Source organism: Engystomops pustulosus, chromosome 1, assembly GCF_040894005.1.
Source record: "Engystomops pustulosus chromosome 1, aEngPut4.maternal, whole genome shotgun sequence".
Lineage (NCBI taxonomy): Eukaryota > Metazoa > Chordata > Amphibia > Anura > Leptodactylidae > Engystomops > Engystomops pustulosus.
In genome coordinates this window covers 192,119,388-192,140,939 of record NC_092411.1, presented here as the reverse complement: position 1 = coordinate 192,140,939, position 21,552 = coordinate 192,119,388, and the positions used below count along the sequence as shown (strand labels likewise).

Here is a 21,552-nt window from a genome sequence, read left to right as displayed (position 1 = left end):
GTAAATTTAGTTATGCGGCTACTGGGGCGTGGAGTAGCCGGGCACGAGGCTACACAGCGCGGCTACTCCACGCCCCAGTAGCCACGTTACTACTCCTACCCTGTTGTGTGCAGTGCGCAGCTCCTCGTAGCTGCGCGCCCTAGTCCGTCATGATGGGCTGAACAGCATGCGCAGTAGCCGGCTTGTTGGCCATGGTAGCATCTCAGGCTCATTAGCATAATGCTAGCAGTTGATTTTAGAAGGAAGGAGGCCATGGATAAAAAAAAGTATAAGAAGATTACTATAGTCACTGTGCCTCTGGTTTAGATGGTAGATTTCCTTTAAGCATCAAAAAGGTAGAAAACTCTTGAAAAGTGAAGTAGCATTTCAAGTCATTTGAAATGCTAATGTATAAATGAAACTGCATACAATGGCAAATAAGTACATTGCTGTACACCTAGCACAAAAAGATTTTACCTATATGTGACCAGCAGCAAAGAGCTCACTAGAGGGTTGACATCCCACTTATTAATAAAATATTCATGTTCCCCTCCCTCAGCCAAATCTGAAGAGGGTGTGCTAAACATATAAGGTGTCAACCTAAAGCCTTGACACGGATCATTTTAGTCTTGAATTTTTGGGGGCTTTCTTGCTTGAAATTTGTGTGTATATAAAGACAAGATGACATGTGTCTCGTTTAAAGAATAGTCATATACTGATAAATTACAAGTTTGAGTAGAGGTAGCCTTTATGTAGAAAATGGTGACAGTATTTGGTCGCTCAGGTCTAAACCCAGAGACTGTCGATTTGTTCTCATTGTCGGGTTTATGTTTGATGTAAAAGTAAATCCATTTAGCTCTGGCCTAACAGATAGACTCAGCAATGAAAGCAAAACTTTGTTTCCCCTTATCTCTGGTTGGTCACCGTATTTGACTACCATTACACAGTTTGTTAACTCCTTATTAGCAAGTTAAATTATCCATTGTTCCAAATAATTCCATTACAGTTTCAATGAGATGACTGTTCGTGTACCTATTACAGGGTTAAATATTGGTGAAGCTACAGTTACATAACATATGGAGAATTTTTATAATTAAACCATTATATAAAAATTTTTAGGCATTACATTTTCCATGATAAATTTTTCTGCTTTGTCTCTGTGACAGGCGGTTGGCAGTTTTCTATTGGATTGTTCTTGTGTTGCTTATATAGAATTATTTGCATTCTTGTTTCTTTAATCAATTTTAGAAACACAGTTTAGCACAAGCGTTCAACAAATGAGTCAATACTCAAACTGTGAGGAATGTAGTATTACTTTCCTATGCTGTTTGCCAGAAAAGTCTGCTTGGCCAACCACAGCTTGGCAGCGGCTGTCTGCAGTAGAAAAGCCTTATATTGGGCTACTGTCTCTTGATCATACTGCATGATGACAGTTTATCAGTAATACCTTACAGTATTTCCTTAGGTTTAGAAAGCAGACCCTGGAATTACTGTGATTGGAGGCAGAATGAGGTGTTTCCTTTCAGAATGGCTGTTGTCTGCATAATATAATAATTCTTTATATAATGCACACAGATTACGCAGCACTGCACAAAGCAGGTCAAATTGCATATACTGAGCATACATTATCTAAAGAGCAAAAAAATCTAACATGCTTTGCACCACATACCGACGTATCCCTCCGTATGGTTATACAGTGGGTTACGTTTCCCCCTCCACGAAAGCAGGAGACGGAGTGAACACTGGCTGATGTTCAAGGTGTTTCCCCCAGTGAAGTAAATGTTCTTATATGGATAGTTACGTAACTGGGTGAGCATACAATCAAATGAGGCTATAGGTGGATGCCATACGTCGCTAAGTAGGAGGGGGCAGGATGAAAATATGCATCTTGCTACATCTTTCCACCATGTATTTCCCATAGTGTGCAAGGTCATGTATACCAGGTTATATCTTTGGATATGCTCCGCGTATAAACCCGGGAATTTTCCAGCTGTATTCAAAAGACGTAATGTGAATGTAGCCTAAACCAGATGTGCGTGAAACAGATATAACACCATTAGCCACTGTGCAGCTAGACTGTTTCATCTAACCTTTAGACTGTTTTAGTATATCTGCCCCACATGTTCATTATGATTTATTGGATGGATAAGAAAATATTATCATTAACCTTTCATAGACTATAATAGAACACAAGCTTTTAGGTTTATTAACTACTTGGTTAAATAAAACATGTGTCTATCCCTGATTTGAGGAATGTTATTTTTTTAAAAATTTAAAGATTGTTTAGCAAAGGAATGTCCCATTGGTGGTCAAATAGTGGCAATCAATGTGGTTCTACAGGTTTTATGGCAGCACAGAGCGGAGTTGGGATTGAAACGGTGTAAAAGGTTATTCTAAATCCTGTATACACGTAATCATGTATTCTAAATCTTTATGTGTATATACACACAAAAAATGTTTGTTACACGTATAGCACACAAAGGTGCCTAGGAGTTTTCTCAAATGGGCATTAAGATTTTTGCATCTGTCACTTATCTCTGTTTCCATTTATCAAAAACGTTTTTATAAGATGGAAAGTTATTAGAGATATTAAGGACAGATATTAAGCTATCTTATGTTCAACATTTGTGGACATGATATGGACCAAGAAAATTCCCTTTAGACAGACCAATTTAGGGATTTCCATTTCTAGGAATGGTTATCCCTAATATTTATCCAGCATGAAGAGGCCTGATTGCTGTATGTACATCCATGCAACGATCAGGAATGTTATAAAATTAATGTAATGCACTGTAATGTGACTTTACAGTCATAAATTAGCAAGGGAAAGTACATTGATGCTACAATGTTGTCTCTACTTTTTGGATCTTCTACAATCTACAAGAAAACAGCTATAAAAGCCAAATCCCCATGTGCATTTCAGTGCTTTCATGAGGGTGGGGTTGTATCTACTGTGGAAAAAATAAGAAGCCAGGCATATGTAATAATAACCTCTTACCGTTTTGAAAATAAAGATTTGCCAGAAGGTCAAGATTTGGATCTCAAATACATTTTACAAAACATAGTTTTTCTGCTATAGTATGTGATTCTGATGCACCTGTATACTAAAAAACAAGCTGCAATATAGACCACATTGTACCCTCAGGCACAGAAAGTGTTATATTTCTAGAGTTTTAAAAAAAATCCAAAATCTTTTGATGCCCAGATTTCAAAGGAGAAACCTACAATAGATAAACAAAAAGTCAATTATGTTCTCTGATATTTTCTACCCAACACCTTTATCTCATCATAAAGAGATCAATCAAAGTAGAATGTAATCTGCATAATCTAAGAACCATAGCATTCATCTGGTAGGATACAGAGTAAAGGCAGAAACAATAATCTTGCGAAGATCACCTAATATATTTTATTAAAAGCAACAGTGGTAATACCAAAAATAACAATAATGATTAATGTCACGTCCAAGCACTGCATGGTGCCCGGCGGTAAACACGGATAAACATAGAGCATGCTTTATAATTTCCACGTGTACAGTGCCAAAGCACTTTAGATAACTCTGTGCCTGTGGCACCATGAAACACAAGGATAGATTCTCCTCTTGAAAATGATGTGATTTAGTGTCCCCCTCCTGCCTGTCATCTGGAGGCAACATGGAGATGGAGGAGGTGGAGGGAGCTGCAGGGAAGAGGAAGCTGACAAATGGCAATGTGTTATAAGCAGCTAAGATGGAAAAGAGGCACTAGTGGAAAGAAAGTGTTATTGCTAGACGTGAGAAATTGGGTCACAAGACATTCTATGGGATTCAAGGTTTGTGGAGTTATGAAGATGTTCCAAATTGAATATATGATTGTATTTGAATGGATGTTAAATTTATTTTTTGTTCAATAATAAATGTGGATTTTTGCTCATGAGAAATAAAACAAGACATCCCCTGAAAATATGCCCTAACTCATTTTTGAGGCAAAATGTAGTCCTGCCCCTTTTTTGAGAAACATGGTAGTAATTTTCTCACTTAGAATCTTATTGTATTACTGTTTTCATTCCAATTCAGTCAAATTTAATGATACTACCTGGAGATAATATTCTTCTTTTCATTGGAGGTTGCATTATTTTGTAAGAATTTTTACTCAATTCTTGAATAATGGGTAAGGTGAATTCAGCAATTACGGCATATAATCAGGCTTTGCGTTTAGAATCCTCTCATCTACCTGGAATGTTAATCTCATGAGTTATCCTACTGTTTGAGTAACTGACCGTTTCATCACTCAACTTCCTGCATGTTATAAAGAGAGACTTGGAGAAATATAGGTGGGATGTATTTGAATCCTATTTTCTATAGTTCAGTATATGGAACACGAGGCTATGGTGTAGCCCATTCATATGATTTAATGTATATATTATATTCTCACTGTTTAGTTGTGTTACAATTATTTTCAGAAGACAAAAAGATTTCTTGCATTTGTAACAAAGTTTCCTTTTTCCTTCACAGATCCACATTTATTCCCTCGGGATGACCTTGTACTGGGGAGCAGACTATAATGTTCCTCAGAGTCAGGTAACAATCTACATAGAACTGCCTTGAGAACAATATTAAAAAATAAATGTATATATTACAGATATAATATAATAATAATATAATATGTGAATATGTGAATATTTGACAAACATACTCAAATGCAGAGCTTAGAACTTTGACAAATAGTCCATCCAAGATATAAAAAATAGAAAACCACAGCACTCCAAGATTCAAAATAGAAAAAGTGTACTTTTATTCCCACATGTCAGGCTGATATGTGTGTATATATATATTGAGGTAGACAGTACATAGAGCTCACAGTTTGTATTTAAGCAACTTAAAAAGAATGACTGATACAGTCCATTGTGCTAGTTTTCATATTGTAAAATAATATTTTTCATAACTATTGTGCTTGTAAAGCAGTTTACCATAAGGGAGAGGTAGCCGGCATATACAAGCAATCCCCTACTTAAGAACACTCGACTTACATACGACCCCTAGTTACAAACGGACCTCTGGTAATTGGTAATTTTCTGTACTTTAGTCCTAGGCTACAATAAACAGCTGTAACAGTTATCACAGGTGTCTGTAATGAAGCTTTAGTGTTAATCCTGATTCTTATGACAACCCAACATTTTTAAAATCCAATTGTCACAGAGACCAAAAAAATTCTGGCTGGGATTACAATGATAAAATATACAGTTCCGACTTACATACAAATTCAACTTAAGAACAAACCTACAGACCCTATCTTGTATGTAACCCGGGGACTGCCTGTATGCTGAACTTGTACATAGACATACACTCACCGGCCACTTTATTAGGTACACCATGCTAGTAACAGGTTGGACCCCCTTTTGCCTTCAGAACTGCCTCAATTCTTCGTGGCATAGATTCAACAAGGTGCTGGAAGCATTCCTCAGAGATTTTGGTCCATATTGACATGATGGCATCACACAGTTGCCGCAGATTTGTCGGCTGCACATCCATGATGCGAATCTCCCGTTCCACCACATCCCAAAGATGCTCTATTGGATTGAGATCTGGTGACTGTGGAGGCCATTTGAGTACAGTGAACTCATTGTCATGTTCAAGAAACCAGTCTGAGATGATTCCAGCTTTATGACATGGCGCATTATCCTGCTGAAAGTAGCCATCAGATGTTGGATACATTGTGGCCATAAAGGGATGGACATGGTCAGCAACAATACTTGGGTAGGCTGTGGCGTTGCAACGATGCTCAATTGGTACCAAGGGGCCCAAAGAGTGCCAAGAAAATATTCCCCACCCCATGACACCACCACCACCAGCCTGAATCGTTGATACAAGGCAGGATGGATCCATGCTTTCATGTGGTTGACGCCAAATTCTGACCCTACCATCCAAATGTCGCAGCAGAAATCGAGACTCATCAGACCAGGCAACGTTTTTCCAATCTTCTACTGTCCAATTTCGATGAGCTTGTGCAAATTGTAGCCTCAGTTTCCTGTTCTTAGCTGAAAGGAGTGGCACCCGGTGTGGTCTTCTGCTGCTGTAGCCCATCTGCCTCAAAATTCGACGTACTGTGCGTTCAGAGATGCTCTTCTGCCTACCTTGGTTGTAACGGGTGGCGATTTGAGTCACTGTTGCCTTTCTATCAGCTCAAACCAGCCTGCCCATTCTCCTCTGGCATCAACAAGGCATTTCCGCCCACAGAACTGCCGCTCACTGGATGTTTGTTTTTTTTCTGACCATTCTCTGTAAACCCTAGAGATGGTTGTGTGTGAAAATCCCAGTAGATCAGCAGTTTCTGAAATACTCAGACCAGCCCTTCTCGCACAAACAACCATGCCACGTTCAAAGGCACTCAAATCACCTTTCTTCCCCATACTGATGCTCGGTTTGAACTGCAGGAGATTGTCTTGACCATGTCTACATGCCTTAATGCACTGAGTTGCCGCCATGTGATTGGCTGATTAGAAATTAAGTGTTAACAAGCAGTTGGACAGGTGTACCTAATAAAGTGGCTGGTGAGTGTATACTTGCAGGACCAGACATCCTTTATGTTTCTATCTGCTCAGTATACGTTATATACTGTGGGGAAACATATGTATGAGCATACAGAATAGAGCTATTCTTCCATCAAAACTGCAGACACCACAATGAAACTACAATAAATGGCATTATAACTTAACCCCTTACCGAACTGGCCCTTTTTAGTTTTTTCCATTTTTCACTCAGGTTGTTTTCTGTGTAACAAATTGCACTTCATAGTGATGGTATTGAATATTCCATGCCGTGTACTAGAAAGCGGGAAAAAAATTCCAAATGCAGTCAAAATGGTGAAAAACCGCATTTGTGCCATTTTCTTGTGGGCTTGGATTTTACGGCATTCACTGTGCGCCCCAAATGACATGTCTTATTTATTCTACAGTATGGCAGTATATGGGGATTATTCACCTCGTTCATTAAAAGAAGAAGCCTCGGGAAGACCCAAGGCTGTCTTGGTGATCGATCGCCGCTCTCCGATGACGTCTTGGGGAGCGACGATCGTCACCCAGATGATGGGGCCCAAGCACTCTGTAAGCCAAGCACTCTGACATTCTGATGTGTGTTCCGCTCTTCTTTTAGCTTCTTATGCCCTGTTTTTGTTTTTTTTTTTAATTTAAAAAAACTTGTAAAATTATGGCAGTAAGCCTAAGGGGCTCCAGGCTCCATAGTTGTTAATGGAACCTAGAGCCCCTCGGGCTCATTTGCTTCATTTCTGAAGCTTAACCCCTTCCTGCACATTGAAGCTTAACCCCTTCCCGCACATTGACGTAACTCTACGTCATAGGATGGTGGTAGTTCCTGCACCTTGACTCGGCTTCTGAGCCCGGGCGATCACTGCATGATCCCGGTGGTACGGGGTAGCCTGGATCCTGCAGTAACAGCCATAACAGTCATAGTGACCCTGGTGTCTACAGTGTGTTGCCGCAGCTCTCGGCTTCATGGCCGCCATGAGGTCCGATAAAGACCCCAGGGTTTCCTTCAGGAGAAGCCTGTCAGATCATGCTGAATGCAACGATCTAACAGTGTAGCTGTCAGTCTATGCAGAATGCATAAGCTGACTATGCAATATGCTACAATACATTAGTATTGCAGTATATTACAATCAACAAATGATCAGTTGTCCATGCCACACCCTGGGCCAAAATAAGACAGTAAAAAAAAAATTTTTTTTTAAAAGTGCAATTAAAAAAAATTATTAAAAAAGAATAAAAGTCCCCGGAATTCCCATCCCATATAAAAATCAAATGCAACATAAAAAAGTGAAAAACATATTGGGTATAACCATGTCTGTAACAACCCGATCAATAAACTAAAATTGTCACTGAACCGTATGGTAAACGCCACAAAAAAACGCCACATCTGACCTCATAAAAACAGCATAAAAAGTGATCATCATCGCCATTTACTCTGACATGATACCTAGAAAAAGTACAGCTGTCCTGCAAAAATAAGCTCTAAAACAAAAAAATATAAATATTATGCCCACTGTTACATGGCGATGCAAAAACAAGCAAATTTCTCACAAAATGAGTTCTATAATCTGCAAAACAAGTTAATCATAACAAAGCAATATAAATGGGTATCGCCGTAATCGCGATGACCCATAGAATAACGATAACACATTATTTTTATGGTACAATGAACTTCCTGAAAAAAACATTTTATAGCCTGTAAAATGTAACAATGCAGATCTGCCCCGGATGGCACAGCTTCCGTTCTATGCCCGGCCGTGTGCCCATACAGCCGTTACCACCACATATGGGGAATCCTCATACTCGGGAGAAAATGGGGATCAAACTTTGTGGAGTTTTTTTATCATTTAATACTTTTTGACTGTTTAATTTTTGGCCAAATTAATTTATTGTCTAAAAAATGTACAGCTTGTAAATTACACCTCCATTTTGTTTTAACCTCTGTGCAACATCTAACACTTATATACACTTCTTAAAGTAGAGTTTTCACAAATTGAGGGGTGTAGTTTCTAGAATGGCTTAATTTATTGGGTTTTATTGCAATTTAGGCCTCTGACTTAAACTTAAACCTGAGCATGTGTCTCTAAATAAGGGTTTTGGGGATTTTCATAAAAATGAGAAAAATGGCACCAAAAATTCTGAACCTCCTAACAACATAAAAAAGAGAGAGGATGCATAAAAAGCCCACTCCGATATAAATCAGACATTTGGAAAATCTTAGTTATAGAGTTACTTGGGTGCTATGACTATCTGCCTGAAAAGCAGAAAATGTAAAACTTTGAAAATGAATAATTTCTAGAAATTTTTGCCAAATTTCCATGTTTTTTCATAACTAAACAAAAAAGATATAATCAAAATGTTTCTATTGCTTTGAAGTACAATGTGTGATGAGAGAACAATCTCAAAATCCCCTGGATATGTTTAAAGCATTACAAAGTTACCGTATTTTCTGGACTATAAGACACACTTTTTAGCAAGAAAAAATCTTGCTAAAAAGTGCCTGCGTCTTATAGACTGGAGGTCAGGAGGATCCAGCACTGCCAGACCCTCCTGACCGCTCTCTGTAAGGGAGATCGGGTGATGCCCTGATTTAGAGTTGCACCCAATCTCCCAGAGAGGAGTCTCCGCACTGCTCTCCCCTCTCCCCATGTCCTACAGGTCCAGGACCTGCGGTGATGTCAGAATCATGTGACTGGTCACATGCTTCTTACATCAAATATAGCCTGCCGTCATGCTGTGCTGGGACAGGGTGAGAAGAAGAGGAATGGGGAAAGTATGTGTGTGTATGTATGTGTGTGTGGGGGCGGGAGTTCTGTGTGTATAGCTGGGCTAAGTGTGTATGTGGATGGATGATGCAGGGCTGAGTGTGTATGTGGATGGATGATGCAGAGCTGAGTGTGTATGTGGATGGATGATGCAGAGATGAGTGTGTATGTGGATGGATGATGCAGAGATGAGTGTGTATGTGGATGGATGATACAGAGCTGAGTGTGTATGTGGATGGATGATGCAGAGCTGAGTGTGTAACTATGGATGATGCAGAGCTGAGTGTGTAACTATGGATGATGCAGAGCTGTCTGTGTAAATGTATGTCTCTGTCTGCTGTGCTTTAGTGCGACCAACAGGGATATTTTAATTGGTGTAAAATATATTTTTCCTTTTTGGAAGCCTAAATCTGGGGTGCGTCCTATAGTAAGAAGCATCTTATAGTCCAAAAAATACGGTATAACCTCCTTTAATGACACAGGGCAAATTTAAAAAAAATAGGCCTGGTCATAAAGCTCTAAAATGGCTTAGGCCAGAATGTCAGTGTGCTTGGTTTACAAACCTTGATCCTGGTGGTGGTTCATGATATGAGTTCCATGATGCATATGTAAACATAGCCAAAATCTATTTTTTTTTTTGCAATGCTCATGAAAAGCCATAAATTGGAACAATACTTTCAGTGATTTATCCGCCAAAATATTTTTGGCTACTGTCAACATTTTGGTTACATTTTGAGATTCTTTTTCTTCTTAATTTTCTTCAGTGATGTCATGTAATAGCTACTGAATCTGTTATACATCCATGATAGACAACAATTATTTAGGTTCATGAACCTGAATTCTGAATAAGTTGCAGAATATGTTTTGAAAAATGGATCTTTGATTTAACCAAAATATAGAGATGATCCACCTGAAATGTGTAGACATGATGGCATGGTTTACAACATTTATTATCACAAAGAACTGCTATATTTATGACAAATCTGCAACATAACCAAATTGACATTTTTTTTCTCATATATTGAGCTGACAAAACTCTCTTTTTGGCAAAGGCTACCTCCCACTTTGAAAGAAGTGTCTCATAGGGGTGTGCGTGTTTATTTCAACGTGGAGAGAGGTGTATGAGGTTCCTTCATTGGTTGAATAGTCATATTTAGCCCAAACATGAATCAAGATGATATTAAACTTAAATATGTAGACTTTGTTTTCTTCTACACTTGTGTATATTTGTAGATATTCTATGTGATTATAAAATATATGTTTTTTTTTTGCAGCCTATCAAACTGGGAGAACGCTTGAATGGTATTTTGCTGGACATGTGTGATGACAATTGTATCACTAGGCTGACTACACGCACGGTGTTAGATGGCTGCAGTGCCTACATTCGTAACAGCAACTGTGCACCTTCCTTTTATTACATTAAACAGCTGGTCAAGCTTGTACTTGGCAGTCTAACCTGGGTAAGTTATGCTTATAAACAGGATGAATAGACATCAGAAAGGACTTTCTTATTTGTGTAGTTAAATAAATGTTTATTATCCTGGTTACCCTCTGTTCCTAATTTGTCATCCTTTGCAAAGCTGTTATCTTGTTATCCACATTTATTCTCATGTTCTATAAAGCTAAAAAAATCAGGAGGGGACATGCCACTGTCTCCTCACAATAGGAGTATAAATCTCTGTTGTAGCCTTAGGACAGTTTCAAAAGACAAGTATTGGTCCTTGAGTGCTGTATTCTGGTTCACAGCCAAACACGTGGACGTAACTCCATACGTTATAGTGACATATAATGCACAGAGTCCCTGCTTCCTTGCAGGACATCAGCAGGGAAGCAGGAAGTCCCACACCTGGTACTGTGGCCAGCCTGTGACCAAACTCGTTCATGTACCCAAATAAAGGGGGATATTTATCATATCGTTGCATTTTCACAACGCGATACATCAAAAGGCTCGGGCAGGGTGCTGCGTACTGTGTATTCTATGCCAGCCGACTTTTCACATATGAAAAGTCGCCGACTGCAGCGAGTGCGCAGGCCAGCCCCGCCACAGCTGCACCCTCCGTCCCCTCTGGCATGAAGGTGGCGGAGAGGGCTAAATAATCCCAAGTGCTAGCAATAAGCTAGCATTTGCGATTATTTCGGGGTTTCCATGCCACTGATGTGGCGCAGAGGCCCTGATAAATATGCCCCAATTGGTGTATTGCATTTTCTCACAAAAAAAATGATTAGCATAAATACAGCTGGCATTAGCAACAATGTCAGTAAAATAAACGTTCTTGAATATTTATACAACAAGTTATATAAATCTGCTATAAGGTGCTGTTATAACAGGGGTCAGGAACCTTTGTGGCTGAGAGAGCCATGAGCGCCACATATTTTAAAATGTTATTCCGTAAGAGCCGTACCATATGCATATGCCCCCCAGTAGATAGGTAGTCCCAGTGTCACAGGTGCCCCTCCAATCTAGGTCTCGGATCCCCTCTCCGAGCTCACTCAACTCGCCGCGCGCACCGGCATTTGAGGATTTAAAGGGCCAGTGCGCCGCTGATTGCCGCTGCCCACTTCCCGGGTTCCTATAAAGACCGGTGGCTCCCAGCATTCCCCATCGGATCTTAATGCTTCATGCTTATAAGGAAGCTTTTCACAGTGTTTCCTTCCCATTGTGATCCCAGTTTTGCCCTAATATTGTGACCCCAGACCTCCTTCGCTGGCAGCCATGATCTCTTGCTCCGTCCCCGACCTCGCATCATTGCCGTCTGACTTGACGGTCTGCCTGTTCCTGACCACGAGACTGCCTAGTGATTCTGTACCTCGACCTTGGAAGCAATCACACATTCACACATTGTCCGCAGTGGTCCTGGGGGTTCACTAGTCCAAATCCTGACACCCACAACATGCCTCCCAGTAGATAGGTAGTCCCAGCACATGCCCCCAAGTAAATAGGAAGCCACAGCACATGCCTCCCAGTATATAGGTAGCCACAGCACATGCCTCCCAGCAGATGGGTAGCCACAGCACATGCCTCCCAGCAGATGGGTAGCCACAGCACATGCCTCCCAGCAGATGGGTAGCCACAGCACATGCCTCCCAGCAGATGGGTAGCCACAGCACATGCCTCCCAGCAGATGGGTAGCCACAGCACATGCCTCCCAGCAGATGGGTAGCCACAGCACATGCCTCCCAGCAGATGGGTAGCCACAGCACATGCCTCCCAGCAGATGGGTAGCCACAGCACATGCCTCCCAGCAGATGGGTAGCCACAGCACATGCCTCCCAGCAGATGGGTAGCCACAGCACATGCCTCCCAGCAGATGGGTAGCCACAGCACATGCCTCCCAGCAGATGGGTAGCCACAGCACATGCCTCCCAGCAGATGGGTAGCCACAGCACATGCCTCCCAGCAGATGGGTAGCCACAGCACATGCCTCCCAGCAGATGGGTAGCCACAGCACATGCCTCCCAGCAGATGGGTAGCCACAGCACATGCCTCCCAGCAGATGGGTAGCCACAGCACATGCCTCCCAGCAGATGGGTAGCCACAGCACATGCCTCCCAGCAGATGGGTAGCCACAGCACATGCCTCCCAGCAGATGGGTAGCCACAGCACATGCCTCCCAGCAGATGGGTAGCCACAGCACATGCCTCCCAGCAGATGGGTAGCCACAGCACATGCCTCCCAGCAGATGGGTAGCCACAGCACATGCCTCCCAGCAGATGGGTAGCCACAGCACATGCCTCCCAGCAGATAGGTAGTCCTCATTTCTACCACGCTCTTCTCTTTGACCCAGGCTTAGACGATGGCTGCGATGGCGCCTGGGTCATACAAAGGACGTAGGCAGCGGTAACATTGCTGCCTGTGTCCAGTGATCAGTCTAAGAGACACACAACAGCCATCACTATTTATTAAAGATCAGTCTGAGAGCCAGATGCAGCCAACAAAAGAGCCATATCTGGCTCCGGAGCCATGGGTTCCCTACCCCTGTGTTATAAGTTGCTGTAAGTAATAGAAACATAATATTGGATCTGTTATGAGGGTTGATTAATTATTTTTTTTTTTTTTGCCACAGATGGATCAGACAGGCAATAAAATGAATGAACCAGACCGCAGCCAGGCAATCCGTGACCGACTTCGAGGAAAAGGTCTGCCTTCAGGTTGGTTTACTTCTTGTGGCAATGTTATTTGTCTTCTCCTTAGGTATAAGGCGTTAACTGATGAATGAAGTGATGTAATGGATAATTAATCTCCTAATAATATCATGTGACATCACATTAGACAGATTTATCAAACTATCTAAAAGTAAAACTGCCTGTGTTACCCATAGTCCCCAACCACACCATTTTTAAAAAGATCTGTTATTTGTTGCTCTGGGCAACAAAGACACATGTATGTTTACAAAGTTTTGTATATTTTGCCCAGTAAGTTTTAGTAAACTTCTCTAATAATAACATATTATACAGTGTGGTATATAGTGCTTTTTTGAAACCTACAGAGATTTTCATGCAAATGCACCTGGGCCTAGCTGCCTAAGGGAGGAAGACACCAGTATATACTATATATTGTTCACGTTTGGACATGAAACCTTTAATTTTTCATAGGGTACAAATACAATTTTAGGTATCTTTTTTTCTGGATATACTTAACCCGTTGATTACAAGGTCGTACAGTCCTAAAATTGATAACATTGTAAACGTCATCAAAATTCACGAAAAACGACACCACCCACAGCTCTGTACACCAAAGTATAAAAAAGTTATTAGTGCCAGAAGATGGCAAAATCCCCAAAAAAATTTTGTACAGGAGGTTTTAATTTTTTTAAATGTATTATAACATTATAAAACCTATATAAATTTGTTATCCCCGTAATCGTACAGACCCAAAGAATAAAGTAGACCTGTCATTTGGGGTGCACAGTGAAATCTGTAAGATCCAATCCCGCAAGAAAATGGCACAAATGCATTTTTTTAACAATTTCACTGCATTTGGAATTTTTTTCCCGCTTCCCAGTACATGGAATGGAATAATAAATACCATCTCTATAAAGTGTAATTTGTTACGCAGAAAACAAGTTGTCACACAGCTCTGGACATGGAAAAATAAAAAAGTTATGGATTTTTGATCATGGGGAGTGAAAAATGAAAATGAAAAGACAAAAAAGGGCCAGGGCCTGAAAGGGTTAAAGGGAACCTGTAATCAGAAATTGTTGTCAGGATGGTGTGTTGACATCATCTAGAAAAAAAACTTTAAAGTGAGATGTAAATTGGTTTTATGAAGTCAAGGAGGCGGAGAGTTTAACATGGAAGTCAAACTTTCTTCACCTTAGAACAACCCCATCGCTGTAATTGATGGCCCTGTGTCCAGGGCAATAAATGATCTGATCACCTGAAGTCTGGTGCATAAGGAGGTGTTAAACGCTCTGCCTCCCAGACTTTATACATCTAACTTACATCTCACTTCAAAGTGAATTTTCCAGATGTTGCCATTATAGTGAGGCATGAGAGGAACTTGATATAGAAGCTATTAAACTGATAGACAATATACTGGTAGTCGTTTATTAGGCCATTTTCTGATGACCGGTTTCTTTTAAGTCTTTATTTTAAAAGGAACCTGGGACTAGATTTTCTCTAATAAACCTAATGACAAGTTCCCATATCACTATAAAAATTCTTGCTTACAATGTTTTAGCTAAAAAACATGTAAAGTTTTTGTTCCCTGAAAATTTACTTTGTAAGCCTACCTGACACTGCCAGAAGGAGCAGTGAGTCCCAAGGTTGTGTGTTCATGAGAGGCAGTGTATCTTGCATGTATTGTATGGAGAATGTCTGCAATATACAAGAGGCTTTACAGAGAAGAGATTGATTGTTCAAACAGTAGTAGAGATTCATGTGTCAGGAAGTGATTCAGCTGCCCCGCAGATAACATCAAGTCACTACAAAGACTTCATTACCCAACATTGACTGAAAGTGAATAGATTGCCTTCATAGATCTAGACAGCGCACTGGCTTGAAATAGACAGGTAGTGTAACAGCATGTGTAAATAAGCTAAGGGTTAATAAAGACTGTATCCTTGTGCATATCTGTACAATTAGTTCATGTAAGTTTACTCTGTTCATTGACCCCCATTCTACTACTCATTTCTGTGTGTCTAGTCATCAGATCTTTCACAATTAGCACAATTAGCAATATTGTTCCTCCCTTAAGGTAAATGATGTATTTGCATTCTGTTTCTTGACTGGAGATGATTCAGAAAATTATTACAACTGTGATAAAATGCTATTTTTCATTACATTGCATGATGAAAATGAGAGATTATGTCTGCCCATTTTTATAGGAATTACCTGTAAAATTGCAAGGAAAAATTGCACAAAGAATTGGGAATGATTGAAAATTTTTAGTGCAGCACGTTGCTGCAATGTCTTCCCCTTCGCTGCTTGGGTAAATTCAGTGTAGATTTTCCCTACACAATGCAAATGGCAAAGGTGCAGCTTCTTAATGGAATGTGTGACCTCTAAATTCAAAATGCTCTTACTGTATGGAATTATAGCATTAAGGCTGCATTCGCACGAACATGTGATTTCTCCTGTCCCGTATCTCCATGCCCTATGAGACCGTATATACGCCTGCGGCCGCTTTTACGCTAGCGTATGAAAATGGCCGTATGCTACCATACTGTATCATTCTTGTAAAGGTTACAGGTTTACGGCCACATTAATTTCAATGGACAATACGTCTAACCATTTACATTGCCGTTGTTTACACAGCACTGCACTGTATACGAGCCATTTAAAAATATAGAGCATGTCCTATTTTCTCCCATTTTTATGTTCCTTATGCCCTTAGAAGTCTATGGGGACATATAAAAATGGGTTAAATATGTGCTGCATACGGATAAAAAACGTCACATACATACGTTCTCGTATGGCACGGAGATACAGCACTGGAGAAATCACACATTCCTGTGAATGAGCCTGTCCGGCTCTAACTATACAGCTCTCTACCAAGTGCAGGCCTAGCCTAGCACTGAATTTAGATGGGAATTAATCATACGCCAGCGCTCGTGTGCACCAGCATATGATAAGTGCTGCATACACCAGACCTCGTCACGGTGGATACATCAAGAAGCTTTGTGTAAACTTTTGCAGTTTTGTGTAAAAACCTGTAAACAAACGTTTAGAGGTTTTTAAAAAGTATGCATGCACATGCAGGATGTCCCCGTGCCCACCCACTCCATCAGCGCCCACTTCCCAGTTTCACTCCCCCAGACTGACATTCTGTGCAATGCATTTATTCCCCACTGATGATCTAAGCAAAACCTCACCTGAGAACACCCTGAACTAGGGGAGTGGACTGGAAGATTACCCACCTGCCCTCCAGTACAAGAAATCCAGCCCATGTAACTTTAAAGGAAATCTACCAACAGGATGAAGGATTGTAAACCAAGCACACTTACATGCTGGTGTGTGCGCCCTCTGGCAGGATCTGCTCTTCTTTTAGCTGCTTCTGCCCTTGTTTTAAACCCCTTCACGCCAAGGCCCTGTTTTGTTTTTGCGTTTCCATATTTAACTCCCCACCTTCAAAACTTTTTTTTATTTTTCCATAAAATTGCACTTCATAGTGACGGTATTTTATATTCCATGCCGTGTAGTGGGAAGCGTGAAAAAATTCCAAATGCAGTGAAATTGGTGTAAAAAATCCATTTGCGCTATTTTCTTGTGGGCTTTCATTTTACAGTTTTCACTATGCGCCCCAAATGACATGTTTGTTCTTTGTGTCTGTGCGATCATAGGGATACAAAATTTATATAGGTTTTAGAATGTTTTATTATAACTTACAAAAGTTAAAACTACCTGTACAAAAAAAATTAGTTCATTTGGTCATCTTCTAGTGCTAATAACTTTTTTATACTTTGGTGTACGGAGCTGTGTGTGGCTTCATATTTTGCAACTTTTTATGATGTTTTCAATGCTACCATTTTGAGGACTGTACAGCCTTTTGATTTTTTTTATGTTTTTCAAAATGGCAAAAAAGTGACATTTTCGAACTCGGGCTAACAAATTTGCATTTGGAGTGAAGCACATGCAATTGGTAAGCAGTCGCATGTGTTTCACTGGAAACGCTATTGCGATCGGGCCAAGTCACGGCCCCCTGTGATAGCGTTACGTTAGCAGTGCTAGCGGTACTTGTGACCATACCCTAAAGAAAAAGCCTTAGCAGACTATGTTCTACCTGTATCCTCCTGGATTCCTGTTACCTGGAAACAAGGAAAGATATACACTCTATCCACAATCTTGCCATACACTGTACCACAATACACATATATATATTCTAGTTGGCAGTTATTAAAGAAACTGTCCTAGGCAAACTTGTGTATTTTGTGGCCACGAGGGGAACAGCTACAAGTGACTCTTCACGTAGTATGTGTCTTTTTGACTAGTTCATCAGGAGGAACTGCTTCCCATTGAGGCATTGCCTCTGATTTTTACAGACTTATTTTCAGGCAATTCTCCATAAGAAAAGTTATTATGCAAAAGTAGCCGTTGTTTTATATGTTTAGCTATGTGTGACCTATACATTCCCACCTTAAAGTAAATCTACAATCAAAATCAAGCAAGATAAACCAGAAGCACTTACACATAGATCCAGGCACTGTGGTAATCTTCTTATATCTGTTATCCATTGTCTCCTCCTTTGTAAAATCTTTTTGAATTATGCTTATGAGTCTGTAGGGCTACTGGGGGTGTTACCAGAGTCCCACCATACTTTGGCTTCGCAGGCTGTTAGGCCGTTTCACCCTCCCCCATTCTCCCTCATCACTATCTCCCCCCACTATAACAGCCTCTGAATCTGCAGCATGTAGGAGGGGCTCTGGTAACGCACTCCTGAGAGCAATTCTGGCTCATTAGGATGATTTTTAAAGTGGTTGTTTAACCCCTTCACGCTCCGCGGCGGATATATACGCCATCGAGCGCAGTGAGTTAGCGCTCGATGGCGGATATATCCGCCAGCGGCGCGACATGTTCAAATTCGGTCATCCCGTCGCAAGATGTGGTGGAGAAGGCGTTGTGAGGAGGAGAAGGCGTTGTGAGGAGGAGAAGGAGTGTAGTGGTGGAGAAGGCGTTGTGAGGAGGAGAAGGCGTTGTGAGGAGGAGGAGGAGGAGTGTAGTGGAGGAGAAGGCGTGTGTGGTGGAGAAGGCGTTGTGAGGAGGAGAAGGCGTTGTGAGGAGGAGAAGGAGTGTAGTGGTGGAGAAGGCGTTGTGAGGAGGAGAAGGCGTTGTGAGGAGAAGGAGTGTAGTGGAGGAGAAGGCGTGTGTGGTGGAGAAGGCGTTGTGAGGAGGAGAAGGCGTTGTGAGGAGGAGAAGGAGTGTAGTGGAGGAGAAGGCGTTGTGAGGAGGAGAAGGCGTTGTGAGGAGGAGAAGGAGTGTAGTGGAGGAGAAGGCGTTGTGAGGAGGAGAAGGCGTTGTGAGGAGGAGAAGGCGTTGTGAGGAGGAGAAGGCGTTGTGAGGAGGAGAAGGCGTTGTGAGGAAGGAGTGTAGTGGAGGAGAAGGCGTTGTGAGGAGGAGAAGGAGTGTAGTGGAGGAGAAGGCGTTGTGAGGAGGAGAAGGCATTGTGAGGAGGAGAAGGCATTGTGAGGAGGAGAAGGCGTTGTGAGGAGGAGAAGGCGTTGTGAGGAAGGAGTGTAGTGGAGGAGAAGGCGTTGTGAGGAGGAGAAGGAGTGTAGTGGAGGAGAAGGCGTGTGTGGTGGAGAAGGCGTTGTGAGGAGGAGAAGGCGTTGTGAGGAGGAGAAGGCGTTGTGAGGAGGAGAAGGCGTTGTGAGGAGGAGAAGGCGTTGTGAGGAGGAGAAGGCGTTGTGAGGAGGAGAAGGCGTTGTGAGGAGGAGAAGGCGTTGTGAGGAGGAGAAGGCGTTGTGAGGAGGAGAAGGCGTTGTGAGGAGGAGAAGGCTTTGTGAGGAGGAGAAGGCGGTGTAGTAGTGGAGTGGAGTAGTTGTAGTGTAGGTTGCATACTATCCCCCCCATCATGTCCCAAAAGACGTATACGGATTTGGAGGTCTATAGTTTTATGGCCTCCGATACGGAGTCAGCAAGTGGGGACGAGTTTTATTTGTCTTCCTCGTCCTCACAAAGCGAGTCAGAGGAACCCCCGAGAAGGCGCTTACGCAGTAGTGCCAGAGTGCCCGGGACTCCTGCTGGAGTGCCCGGGACTCCTGCTGGAGTGCCCGGGACTCCTGCTGGAGTGCCCGGGACTCCTGCTGGAGTGCCCGGGACTCCTGCTGGAGTGCCCGGGACTCCTGCTGGAGTGCCCGGGACTCCTGCTGGAGTGCCCGGGACTCCTGCTGGAGTGCCCGGGACTCCTGCTGGAGTGCCCGGGACTCCTGCTGGAGTGCCCGGGACTCCTGCTGGAGTGCCCGGGACTCCTGCTGGAGTGCCCGGGACTCCTGCTGGAGTGCCCGGGACTCCTGCTGGAGTGCCCGGGACTCCTGCTGGAGTGCCCGGGACTCCTGCTGGAGTGCCCGGGACTCCTGCTGGAGTGCCCGGGACTCCTGCTGGAGTGCCCGGGACTCCTGCTGGAGTGCCCGGGACTCCTGCTGGAGTGCCCGGGACTTCTGACCCCACATGGGTGACCCCCAGTAGTTATGCCCCTCAGGTCCCTGATTTTACGGCCAGCCCTGGGATACACAGAGACACGGCAGGGCTCGGACCAGTGGACTACTTTTTTTTTACTGAGGAGCTTATTAGTTTGATGGTGTCCCAGACTAATCTCTACGCTGCACAATACATTGCCCACAACCCCACTTCTTTTTATGCGCAACCCTACAGGTGGACCCCTGTTAGTGCAGCAGAGATGGAGAAGTATTGGGGCATAGTACTTCTTATGGGACTCGTCAAAAAGCCCTCTATTAGGGATTATTGGAGCACAGACATTCTGTACCACACCCCGATGTTCCGCATGGCAATGAATAGGATGCGCTTTGAAGCCATCCATAGGTTTCTGCATTTTGCTGACAATTCTCAGTGCCCACCCAGAGATGACCCCAGTTATGATAGGCTATATAAGGTCCGACCCATATTAGACTACCTGAGTGCCCAATTTATGGATGTGTATACTCCAAAAAGGCACATATCAGTGGACGAGTCCCTGGTACATTTCAAAGGGAGACTTCAGTTCCGCCAGTACCTGCCCAATAAGAGGGCACGGTATGGCGTGACGATGTATAAGCTGTGTGAGAGTGCATCAGGGTACACTTTTAGGTTCAGGGTATATGAAGGGAAGGACTCTAGGATAGTGCCCCCTGAATGCCCCCCCTTCCTGGGAATAGCTGGAAAGATAGTGTGGGATTTGGTGCACCCACTATTGGACCAGGGCTACCACCTCTACCTGGATAATTTTTATACGAGTATTACCCTGTTCAAGTGCCTCGCTTCCAGACAAACTGCGGCATGTGGCACTGTTAGGAAAAATCAGAGAGGTCTCCCTAAGTCGCTGCTAGGGGAAAAGCTCAGAAGGCATGAGAGCCGAGCACTAAGCAGCGACTCAGTATTGTGTGTTAGGTACAAGGACAAGAGGGATGTCCTTGTACTAACAACAATACATGGGCACAGCATCACCCCTGCCCATGTACGAGGTACCAGTGCAGAAGCCCCCAAGCCGGACTGTATTTTGGATTATAATAAGTACATGGGAGGGGTGGATTTGTCGGACCAGGTGCTTCAGCCGTACAATGCCATGCGGAAGTCGAGGGTGTGGTACAAGAAGCTGGCCGTGCACATCATGCAGATGGCATTGTATAATGCTTTTGTGCTGCATCGATATGCCGGCCAGAGGGGAACTTTCCTGGAATTTCAAGAGGTGGTAGTCAAGAAGCTGATTTTTAGAGACCAGGAAGGGGAGAGTGCTAGCACGTCTGGAAGCGAGGCCACATCACGGATTGTACCAGGGCAGCACTTTCCAGGAGAAGTTCCCCAAACAGCCAGCAAGGGAAGGAATCAAAAAAGGTGCAGGGTGTGCTCAAAAAGGGGCATAAGGAAGGAAACCATATATCAGTGTGACACATGCCCCGACAAACCAGGGTTTTGCATGAAGGAGTGTTTTAGGATATATCACACGTCCCTGGATGTATAATTGTACCCTGATGCACACAGCTCACACAGCTTATAAATCATGCCGCATGCCGCACCTTCCCTGCTGAGCTCTTCCGTGTGCCCAGCCTGTAGATTATTGCCACATATGGGGTATTGCCGTACCCGGGAGAACCCACATGATGATTTTTGGGGTTTTTGTCTCCCGTGGCAGGAGCTG

At 42.8% G+C, this 21,552-nt stretch overlaps 1 protein-coding gene across 6 annotated transcripts in view; it reads left to right on the top strand.

Moving 5' to 3' along the window:
* Nucleotides 1-21,552, top strand: part of PTPN13 (protein tyrosine phosphatase non-receptor type 13) — a 158,533-nt gene that overhangs the window by 56,775 nt on the left and 80,206 nt on the right. For 5 of the 6 annotated variants that reach the window (XR_011848895.1, XM_072116565.1, XM_072116579.1 and 2 more), the window contains exons 4-6: nt 4,469-4,534; nt 10,538-10,723; nt 13,328-13,412. Coding sequence is in view for 5 of the 6 variants with exons in the window: in XM_072116565.1 (XP_071972666.1) it covers nt 4,469-4,534; nt 10,538-10,723; nt 13,328-13,412 (337 nt within the window). In the remaining variant the exon portion in view is untranslated. The remainder of the gene's footprint in view (nt 1-4,468; nt 4,535-10,537; nt 10,724-13,327; nt 13,413-21,552) is intronic. The other variant, XM_072116569.1, reaches the window with a different exon arrangement.